This window comes from Nuphar pumila, chromosome 1 (genome assembly GCF_984573655.1).
Source record: "Nuphar pumila chromosome 1, dmNupPumi1.hap1.1, whole genome shotgun sequence".
Taxonomy (NCBI): Eukaryota; Viridiplantae; Streptophyta; class Magnoliopsida; order Nymphaeales; family Nymphaeaceae; genus Nuphar; species Nuphar pumila.
The window spans coordinates 14,469,864-14,480,741 of NC_143249.1; the positions used below are offsets into that span (position 1 = coordinate 14,469,864).

At 37.3% G+C, this 10,878-nt stretch overlaps 1 protein-coding gene across 5 annotated transcripts; it reads left to right on the plus strand.

Annotated features, from left to right (window-relative positions):
• The first annotated feature begins 4,014 nt into the window (after positions 1 to 4,014).
• LOC149848061 (amino acid transporter AVT6A-like) lies at positions 4,015 to 10,011 on the plus strand. Of its 5 annotated transcripts, none has more exons than XM_090010310.1 (6): positions 4,015 to 4,422; positions 4,980 to 5,436; positions 6,237 to 6,389; positions 7,351 to 7,554; positions 8,107 to 8,590; positions 9,644 to 10,011. In XM_090010310.1, exons 2-6 carry the CDS (start codon positions 5,007 to 5,009, stop codon positions 9,783 to 9,785), a joined length of 1,413 nt encoding a protein of 470 aa, XP_089866436.1. In that variant the 5' UTR covers positions 4,015 to 4,422; positions 4,980 to 5,006; the 3' UTR covers positions 9,786 to 10,011. The 5 variants fall into 5 exon arrangements, with proteins under 5 accessions (XP_089866436.1, XP_089866465.1, XP_089866444.1 ...); XM_090010339.1 differs by having other exon boundaries at positions 8,107 to 8,572; XM_090010318.1 differs by having other exon boundaries at positions 4,988 to 5,436.
• Positions 10,012 to 10,878: the final 867 nt, after the last annotated feature.

Sequence of the window (10,878 nt, forward strand, 5' to 3'; positions counted from 1 at the left end):
AAGACTTATACATATTTTTTTTATGGGCATATACAAGACTTATACATGATGACAGAAATGGGTTTTGTTTGTACAAACCTGTTCTCATGATCATTTTCATTAAGATATAGCGTTCTTGCTATTTAATTATTATTATTATTTTAGATTTTTTATTTTTATTTTTTACATTGAAGATACCGATTATTTTGTTTTCTTTGTGATAGTTAATTGTTCAATTGGATAATTTATATATCATATTAATTAGCTGATTGTAATGCTTGATATGCTCATTACTTTCATGCATGTTAATATTTTGTTGTCATAGATATTTCTTCCATCATGTACAGCCTTTTATATTTAAAAAATATTCTACTATTTTTATATATAATAAATGTTAGCAAAACTTGGCTAAGTCACTGAGTTGACTCGTCCGAGTCACGAGTCACTGAGCTTTTGAACTATAGGTGAAACTATCCAAATCATTTTCATGTAGGGGTTTGGCAAGAAATGGTCATGACAATGAGAGCAGATCCGGTGATCTGCCAAAACACTTTTAGAAAAGTGATTTGGCATCCTCACCATCTACAATATGCACAAAGACCATGAGGTCCTTTGAGATGAATCAATGGACGGTGAAGATGTCAAATCATTTTCTTAAAGTGATTTGACAGATCACTTGATCTGCTCTCAAGACCAAACCCATGTAACGTAGAGGATCAGATAAGAATCTGTTATTTTAAGATACAAGTTGATGGATCTTTGAACAACTATAGTTCGTGGACTTTGGTTGGCTTCTAATCCAACCCCAGCCCTTTGTACAAAGTAAGAAAGAAAAGACATGTCAAGCTCTTCAAGTTGCTTAATATTGGCCCAGTTGATTATTCACTAAATAGCTCATGAGTGCTCCACCTTCCTGGTTGGAGGCGACTATGGTTTGTCACTTGACATAGGATGCCCATAGTTCAAAACCCATTAGGGGCCTACTCCCATAGGGGGAAGGGAGACTTGAAATTGCTGATGATTGGATCCCATCAGTTCATCTAATTGATCGACCCGAGGCACAGCTTGGCTTAGACTTAATTGAGGCTTTTGTCAACTTGGCTATTGGACAAGCTAGTAGGGGTGTCAACTGAAACTAGACTTGACCCTGATTTTCGGGTATGGTATCGGACTCACCATAAGAGAAACTATACCTGGACCCAATAAGAACTACATGAACCAGACCTGAGTCATACCCAGTAAAACAATATTTTTCATCATTTTTACATTGAAAATTTGCAGGTCTTAATCAGAACTAGGGTCGGACCCCAGTCTAATATAAAATTTCATAAACTATACCTGGGACCATGTATTAATCGGACCTTCGAGGCCGAACCCAGGTCTTAATCGAGTATTCTTATTTATGACCATACCCAGACCCTATAGGGTTTGGTATGGGTCGGGTCTGGGTAAACCCGACCCGTTGACACCCTTACAAGCTAAGCATGATGATAAAGATGAGATTTATGAAAAATCATGAGATTTCTCAAAGTGGCTGGAGGTCCCATAACCATAGTGACAAATATTGGGAGATTTATGAAAAATCTAGTGCTAATATCGCGAGAAATTGCCTGAAAGTTAAAAAAGGCAATTTCTCCCCAGATTTTCAAAATATCATGAGATTTATGAAAAAACATAAATACCATGATTTAAATACAATATTTACGTTTTAAACGGCTATTTAACATGAAAAAACTGTGTTTTTATTTTAAATAATTTTTATTAATATTTATTTATTTATTTTTTATTGCCAAGAATTTTCCAAAAAAACGCAAGATTTTATAAAAAAAAAAAAAAATCAAATTCTCGCAAGTTTTTGAAGAACAAGATTTTGCCCTTTTTAACATTTGTCACTATGCCCAACATATGACAAGTGTCAAATCGGATCACTCGTCCATACCAAGGTTGAGGACCAACGGGGGACTCAGCTTGTCTGACAGGAGCAGTTAGTGCACGTTGACGTACCCTTGTGTTGAGCCTTGTAAGTTCGAATCCCAATGGTATGGTTGTATAACTGGTAGGGACCTGCTTAACCCCAGCTTTCTCTGTTTAAAAAAACAAAACGGGTTGCCAATAAGGAAAATGGAAACAGGAAACGTCTTTGAAAATGAAAATTAGAAACCCCATGTGAAACGGGAAACATTTAAGAAAAAAGAAAGGCGCTGATAACATAACAAATTAATGAAATCCAACATGAGAAACACGTACCCCACGAAAGAGAAATGCTTGGGAAACAAGTAGAGAATGCATGGACAACATGTGAAAAACACGTGGGAAACATATTTCCCGTAGTATGGGAAATGTTTTTTCTATAGAGTGGGAAACATATTTTCCTTGGGGTGGGAAATGTGTTTCCTGTAAATTTTTTGCCATTTTCCAAACGTTTCGAAAACACAGTGTATTCCGTTTCCGAAACGGTTTCTCGAAAAAAGCATTTTCCCATCTTCTTGTAGCGTTTCTAACCTTTTGGTGACCTTGGTTCATACCCCATTCTTCATCCTTGGGAATTTAAGTCGGATGCTGTAAATGCACTTCGTATTGCAAAATCTCAAATTATCCCTCTTTTTCGGGATAAAAAATGCATTCAAACACCGCCGTGTAGTCTTACCATCAGCCATCTCATTGGACCATAGAGGCAGACTCAATGGATTTTTTAATGATGCTAGTAGAACACTAACAAATGGGGCTAGTCCGCCAATTAGAGCGCAAATCATAGGTTCCCTAATTTGCCCTCTTTTCCCTCTCTCAAGTTCTAATTTAATGAAAATTCGTTTAAGTTCGATTTTCTCTTGGAGTTGGATAACGATCCTAAGATTTTGGATTTGGATCTTAACCAAATGCAAAACCCATTCTCTTTATTTCTTGTTCTTCTATTTACTTGAAGCAAGTTTGCGTCGGTCCAGGTGTCCAGTATAGAAAGGAGAAAGATGTTTGGCCCAGTTCACAACCATTTCTTGCGTTATTCGGACCGGGTCGGATACCAGATCCATCAAACAAGCTTCTGCTCTTCCCCCCTGCATTTATGAACTTTGTCTCTTTGTAAATGAATATTTATTATTTTTACAACACCAATAATGCTAGGGTAATTTCCTGACTTTTACCTGATATTCCATTTCAGGTACCGCCTTTTCTGAAATTCCTGCTAACTGTGGATCCCACTACCACCATCCCCATTTTGTCGGTTTCACCATTTTTTATATTGCGGCCCCACCAATTCCCTTGTTCAGCGTGACAAATATCTCACGATATTTTCAAAACTATCGTGAAAATATTGTGGCATTCTGTTAGCTATTTTAAACGGCTAGAATATGGTCATACTTCAAAATATCACTATATCTTTATTTTCCACAATTTTTGGTAAGTTTATCATGATATTTATGTTTTTAGTTTTCTAACTTTTATACGTGCTTTATTTTGGCAAACGATTCTGCCGCTAAAAGTTATGATGACTTTAAATTTCTCATGAGAAATTAACGGCCGTTTAGTTGCCGTTTTATTCGTTTGTCGGCATGTCTGATGTTTCTCTCCCTCTCCACCAAAGAATCAGTATCACGCCCTCTGTCTCTGTTCCCTATACTATATAGTGCATGAGGTTAAAAAAGAAAATTTGTGAATTTAGAAAGAGGAAAACCGTTACGTGACGTCGCCGCGTACACGAAACAAAAAGCTCTGTGATCATTTTCCTGCCACAACACTTAAAATTACAGAAAAGCCCTTCTCATCGTGGACGTGGAGCGATGATACGAATGGCTTGTTTTCTAGATGATCATTGGTTCGTTGCTAATTTTTTAATCATTTTCGGAAGACGGCGTGATAATTATATAAGTTTTTTTCTGTTTTGACGGTTCCTTATTGGCTGGCTGTTTCTCGTTTGGTCAATTCCTTTCGTCAAAAAAGATTTCATCGCCTGTTGTACGCACGTTTTTCTTACTTTGTACGCAAGCTCTCTCTCTCTCTCTCATAATTCATATTTATTATTTGGGACTCTTCCTCTCTCTTGTGAATTCCGGTTTTTTTGGGTTCTGAGTTTTGATTCTCAGCCCATCTCAGGGTTTGGCGATTCGGTGATTTTCTTCCCATCTTGGGTATTGGGGATTCAGATTTTATGTGGATATATAGGTTTTAGTTTCTTGTTATCGCTCGGATTCGGGTCTTTGTTGGATAAATTCGTGGATTGAAGGCTTTCGGATTACTGAATTTGGATTTCCATCTTCTTGGATCGAGTGTCCATCTTTGGGGTTTTAGGGTTGTTCGTCATCAAGGTTTGGTTTGGTCTAATTTGGAGGGATTTTGGTTGCTTGAACGAACGGAGGCGGTGAAATCTTTGAGCAATCGAGCGTCCGTAGGTACAGTTTTCTGGTTGCGGTGATCTTTCCGTGACTGTGATTTTTGGTGCATCTGTAGGTACAGTTTTCTGCTTCTGCTTGTTGGCCCTTTTCCGTTTTTTTCCCGTAATTTGTTCGTGATTTTAGAATTTAGAATTGGCGTTAACTTTGATCTTTTGTGTGGTTATGAAATTTCTTTGTTTAATTGTAGTTTCTTGACATTCCAATTGCAGAAATTCGATCAAATTTCTTCAAATCACAATGTCGCGTTGCTTCTTGGTTGCCAAATCGTGATTTTGGTTGCCAATTCTTCTTTAGCTGAAGTTCTTTATATGTGATGTTTTTTCTTCAAACTACCAAAGTTGTGAAGTTTTTGGAACTTTTGTATTGTTAATTTCCTCCTTTTCAATTCTTAATTTGTTCATTTTGCCCTTCCTGGATTTTAGTTATTATCTGTGCTCTTCTATTTATTTTCGTTTTTCTCTGATTTCGGATAAATTTTGTTGGGACTAAGAGCCTGTGAAATAGGGTATATCTCACATTAACTGTAGATTGGAAACCAAACAAAGAAAAAAAACTTGTTTTTTTTCCGGAGTATTCATCTTTTTCCCTCCTTTGTTTCATTTTTTTATTCAGTTTCTTAGGTAACACAAGCAAAGTAGGATGACAATCGGAAGTTTGGCCCCTGCAAAAGAAAACAAATCAAGGAAGAGCAAGCAAGTGGTGAATGAGAAAGCTCCTCTGCTTCCGCGTAAACAGGACGAGTTTGAGGGAGAATTGGACGGATTCAATGGGGCTTCATATGCTGGTGCTGTGTTCAATCTCTCTACCACAGTTGTCGGTGCTGGGATCATGGCTTTACCTGCCACCATGAAGATTCTTGGGCTTGGTCCTGGAATTGCGATGATCATCTTCATGGCATTTTTGACAGAGGCCTCAATCGATATGCTGTTGAGGTTCAGCAGGGTAGGGAATACGGTCTCGTATGGGGGACTTATGGGGGAAGCTTTTGGGAGAACTGGGAGGATGTTGTTGCAGATTTGCGTCATTATTAACAATGTGGGTGTGTTGATTGTCTACCTGATCATTATAGGTAATAATCCATTACTATTCTTCTTCACTTTGTTTGGGCTATTTCTTTTTTACCTTTCTCTATAAATTTTTTTGTCAGATGTGTTAGTAATCGTGGAATTTGGTTTCAAATTCTGTTGTTATTCTCTGTAGGTTTATTTGTGTTTACTCGTTATGGGCAAGTATTCCATGTTAATGGGGGAGCTGTGATGATCCATCACTCAAGCTATTAATTTTCTCCGACACTTGGTCATGAATATGTCTTTGTTTATGTTGACAGAATTGATATGATGATAGTGTATCACGAATTTTACTGACTGTACGATGTTCATCTCAGATATCTTTTGGACCAATCAAAACATTTTCCTGGGTGAAGTTTTTGTGTGTTTTTCTACATTGTTTCTCAAAAGACACTTAAACTTCTATTTGTGAAGGCAGATATCATATCCAATCACCAATTTTCCTTCCAATAAGCTTCTTCTACCAGTCCGTGAAAAGGAATATCTGATTTTCGGGTCAATTTTTTAGATCTTAGGTATATTGTTTTGTTTTTTGCTATTTTATATAGTCATATGTCATGTCAACAATTCTTCTCCTGATAATTTATTAGGTGGTCCCTTGGCTCGGTTTTTTTATGAGTCAAACTCCTTTGTGCATGTCATCTGATGAATATTATACTTCTATAATCCCATGTTATTCCAGTAAGAATTTATTTATTTACATTGCATCAAGCAGTGTTTCATGAGTACTGTTCAGAATTGCTTTTCCTAGTCATCGCATACTGGGATAAGTTTCATCTGTTCTTCGCAATTCCTTTTGCAGGGGACGTGCTTTCTGGAACATCTTCAGGCGGTGTGCATCACTCTGGTGTATTGGAAGGATGGTTCGGGGAACACTGGTGGAATGGGCGTGCATTTGTTTTGCTAGTTACAACTCTAGCTATATTTGCACCATTGGCATCCTTTAAACGTGTGGGTATGTGTCCATTTTCCAATTGTCTGAAATAAAGCTCTGATGTAAAATTTTGACTTTCACAAGTTGGAAAACATGTGGACGTTCTCTCCTTCTTTGCCTATGCTCTGAATGTAAAATTTTTAACCTATGAGCAAATTTATTCATATGTTAGATTAACACATGAAACTATTAGATATATCTGCTCTTCCTTTCTTTCATTAAGCGAAATTAATAGTTATTGTGGGATCAGTGGTGGCATGAAAGCTACAAATAGAATCCTGTAGTGACACTCACCTTTGGGTTTGGTTAAAACCATCTTTACCAAGTCTTGCAATAAGCTGAATTGTTATGTTTTTTAAGCCTTTGTTAATCAACAAAAATGGGAGGATAACTTGACATTTAAAGAAAAACTTAAAAAATGAAGTCATATTATTATCATGATAGTTTTTAATAAATTCAGAGATTTTGACTTTATCATCACCATCATCATCATTTAAAAGTCCCCCTAGATTTTTCTGAGAAAACCACATCATTTTAAATTCCCAAGATAAGCTCTCATCGATTATGAGACACGTATCGATCACTATGGTTGAAAACCTCCAGGTCATAGTAGATCTGTGTGAAGCAGGCTGAGGATTGGGATCATAAACACAGCCCAGGGTAGTGACTAATTGGATTTGATCCCGAGCTCTAATTGATCCAGTACTTGACACAGTAGGGATTCTGATATAGGCTGTGGCAACTTGAACTTTCATTGTGAAATGTAGTTTATAGTTGATGAACCTGTCCAACATGTCTGAATTCCGCAGTTTCTTTGAATGCTATCTTCAGTGTTGTGTTTAAGTTGTAATCTCATACAGTGTTAATTATTGCTATTTTTAAGTTTGTTTCTTAAGACATTTTTTTATTTGATAGAAAGAGATGAATATAGTATGGACTATGATGAATTTCTGACATAAATGGTTTTTTTCTTTATTTTCAGATTCTCTGAGATTTACTTCTGCATTGTCAGTAGCGCTTGCTGTGGTCTTTGTTGTTATAACAGCTGGCATTACTATCGTTAAATTGCTAAACGGGAGCATAGCAATGCCTAGGTGGATACCTCATGTTACCAATTTGTCATCCATCTGGAAGCTTTTCACAGTTGTTCCTGTTCTGGTTACTGCTTACATCTGCCATTACAATGGTGAGAAAGTTGAACTATTTGTGGCATTTAGTCAAGTGAATTACTTGTGTTTGCCGGCTACCTTTCTAGTGAAATAAAACTTCATTTATTTATTTTGGTGCATATTACAGTACTTTTGAGAAAGCCATAGTATCCATTTTACATTGTTTGAACAATTTTAAGGTTAAGTTTGTCCCTAATTGTCTCTTGCCTTTAGGTTGTTGAGAAAAAAAAATGAAAATGAAGAATAATCTTTCAGTTTCCAAATGATAAGGCTTCTTTGATGTTTGCTTTTGCAAGTTCCAAAAATTGTGTGCTTGCTTGTAATGTAAAACAGTTGTTTACAAGAAGCCTAAATGGCCGATCTGGAGTCCGTTTTTTTGCAGTGTTTTCTTGTCAATTATTCTTCAATTTGGATGATTTAGCATCTTTCATGCCAATTTAGTGCAAATTCTAATCTTTTTTAACCTTTTAAGACCACTGATTCTTAATCGGATCATTGTTTTATCATCTATTCTTAGTCTTATTTTGTCATGTAACATATTATGAATGTCTCCCATTGTTGATGTGCAGTCCATAGCATAGAGAATGAGCTTGAGGACCCTTCACAAATGCATTCAATAGTCCGTACCTCACTGGCGCTTTGCTCCACAGTTTATATTGCAACCAGCTTCTTTGGTTTCCTTCTATTTGGGGAGGCCACTCTCGATGATGTCTTGGCTAACTTTGATGCCAACCTTGGGATCCGCTACAGCTCAATCTTGAATGACGTTGTCCGTGTTAGCTATGCTGTTCACCTGATGCTTGTCTTCCCTATCATCTTCTTTGCCCTTCGGCTCAACTTGGATGGACTTCTCTTTCCATCTGCAAGACCCCTGGTACTGGATAACCGTAGGTTTGCTTTGATCACTGTGGCACTTATTGGAATGATCTTTCTGGGAGCAAATTTCATACCAAGCATCTGGGACGCATTCCAGTTCACAGGAGCAACTGCTGCTGTTTGTATTGGTTTCATCTTCCCTGCAGCCATTGCACTCCGGTACTTTCCTTCTTTGAAGTTGGAAAACATAATTACTGATTTTGTTCTCTATTTGGTTTATCTCTTATTTCTCGAAAGTATAAAAAGACTGGTCTTAGATAAGAACTCAGTAATGCGTCTTTGACAAGTTGCTCATTATATATGGCTTTTAAAGTTCCCATTAGTTTTCCACATCTACTTGTTATGTTCTACTAAAATGAATCATCTAGTGTCCTAGGGTTGCATGTCTTGTTGTCTGATTCTGCATCCCCACTCATGCCTAGCCATTGATGGAATCATGTCTTTAATGCAAGTTCCAATCTGGGTGAAGCATCAGCTGGATGTGCGAGGTGCTAATCTGTTGGTGAAGGGATCAGACCTGTTCAGATGAGCGACTGCAGTAAGGGCTGGTGTTTCTGCGAAGGGTTTTTTTTTTTCTGGTTCAGGTCGAGGTGACCTATAATCTCTCTTGTCAGGTCTGAGTCAAAATGGGTCTTCATAATTGTCCCCTGCCTGACTTGGACTCAGGATTAATTAGGTTTGGTCTTGTCCTAGGTTCCAGTTGGGTTGGCTTGCATTGCGGTCAGCAATTTCAAAAGAAATACAGCAAATAAAAGCAAGTTTCAAAGGCAAAAATAAATAGAAATTAATGAAGTATTTATCGTGGTCTTACCAGGACACTCTTGCCCATCACGTCCATGCTTGTGATGGCGGCACAGACAATTATACAATACTGGAAAATTTTTCTTCTTGTTTCTATTTATCTGGAAATTTAAAAAATTCCTGTTAACCTGTCTTGTTTTGAAACTCATGATATGATGAAAATCTTGGAACTTTTTAAACTTCTGCCTTTGAAGTCACATGCCTTGAGATCTTAGTGATATTTGATAGATTGGGATCTGGCTGTTTTCTTATTGTAATCCACTAAACAATTTAGCTTGAATTTCAGTTGACAATGCTGTTTGATCAAGATATTGATTTTCATTGAAGGGATTCACGACAGTGTTCTGATTTTTCATAATTAAAATTTGATTTCTTTATTTTATCATTTCTGGTCCTAATCATTCTCTCTGCTTCCTTGCTGGCGCGTAGGGATCCTCATGGTGTTGCAACAAAGCGGGACAAATTCTTGTCAGTCTTTATGATTGTGCTTGCCGTCTTCTCCAACGTGGTGGCCATATACAGTGATGCCTACTCCATGATCAATAAGAGTGAGGTTTCTCCACGGGCCTAGGATGGTCTCCTTCTTCTGTACATACGATTCAGATGGAATCAGCTGAACACAAAGAAAATCATGGTTTTCAAGGAAGGTTTGGCCGGTTCAACAGCGAATATTAACTTAAGAAGTTTCAAAATAAGATATTTAAATGCAAAATATTGGGTAAATATTAATCAGGATGTTGTTCTATATGCAGCTTTCTTGTAAATCTGTTGTTTGGAATAAAAGGATTTTTTGGACATTGTGAGGCCCTGGCTCCTGGATTGGTATTACTTACGTTTCCTTTTTTTCAATGCCTGCATTGCGGAGGTTTGGTTGTTAATGTGGAAATTGGGAACCCTTAACTCTTGGGATTCCTGAATCATATTGTTTGATAGTTCATTTCAGATTCAACATGAAAGCATGATGACTTGCCCAAGTTGATTCATGGGAACACAAAGACACTAGACATGGACCTGTTTGGCCATTTCAGAACTAGCTGTGTTTGCATTGCTAGAGTCGGTTACTCTTTGACAACTTGAAGCAAGAATTTTCCTGATGCCCCTCTTAGTTCACTTTAGGTTCCAGTTAGTACCACGCCCTCTTGATTGCATTGGACCTTAGAGGGTAATACAGTCATTTCCCCAAAAAGTAACCATGGTAGGCTTTAGAGTCCTGTGTTTGAGAATTATTTTTCAAACTCAAGTGGGGCCCCGTTCGTAGAAAAATAGTCATGTTATTGTAAATATCACAAACGTTAGGCATATTTTTGTAATTTTTTCAAAAAAAACTAGTTGAAAAATCCTTGCAAATTATGCTTTTACCCTCGTAACTTTGACAAACAGAGGTTCCCAATCTCCTTTGTTGTACTGAGGATTAAAAAATTGCTAATAACCATCATTTCTTTTTCCTATAATCAGCGATAACCATCGCACTCAGTCGCGTGTAAAAACCCTAGATCACACCCAGCTTTGGCTTCAAAACAAGGGGCCATACCAGTGGGTTTTGAACTCATGAAGTTCCTCCAACTTGGGATGTTCACAGCCACTTAGTGGTGTTAACCTGATTTTAACCCGAGTGGATCAGAAATAGGGCTGAAAATAGTTCAGATATGGTCAGATATATGTAG

Excerpts from the sequence above, each read along its gene's own strand:
- LOC149848061 (XM_090010310.1), top strand. The coding sequence starts at position 5,007 with ATGACAATCGGAAGTTTGGCCCCTGCAAAAGAAAACAAATCAAGGAAG. Across the intron at positions 6,390-7,350 it reads GGCATCCTTTAAACGTGTGG|ATTCTCTGAGATTTACTTCT; the intron begins GTATGTGTCCAT and ends CTTTATTTTCAG. Across the intron at positions 8,591-9,643 it reads CGGTACTTTCCTTCTTTGAA|GGATCCTCATGGTGTTGCAA; the intron begins GTTGGAAAACAT and ends GCTGGCGCGTAG.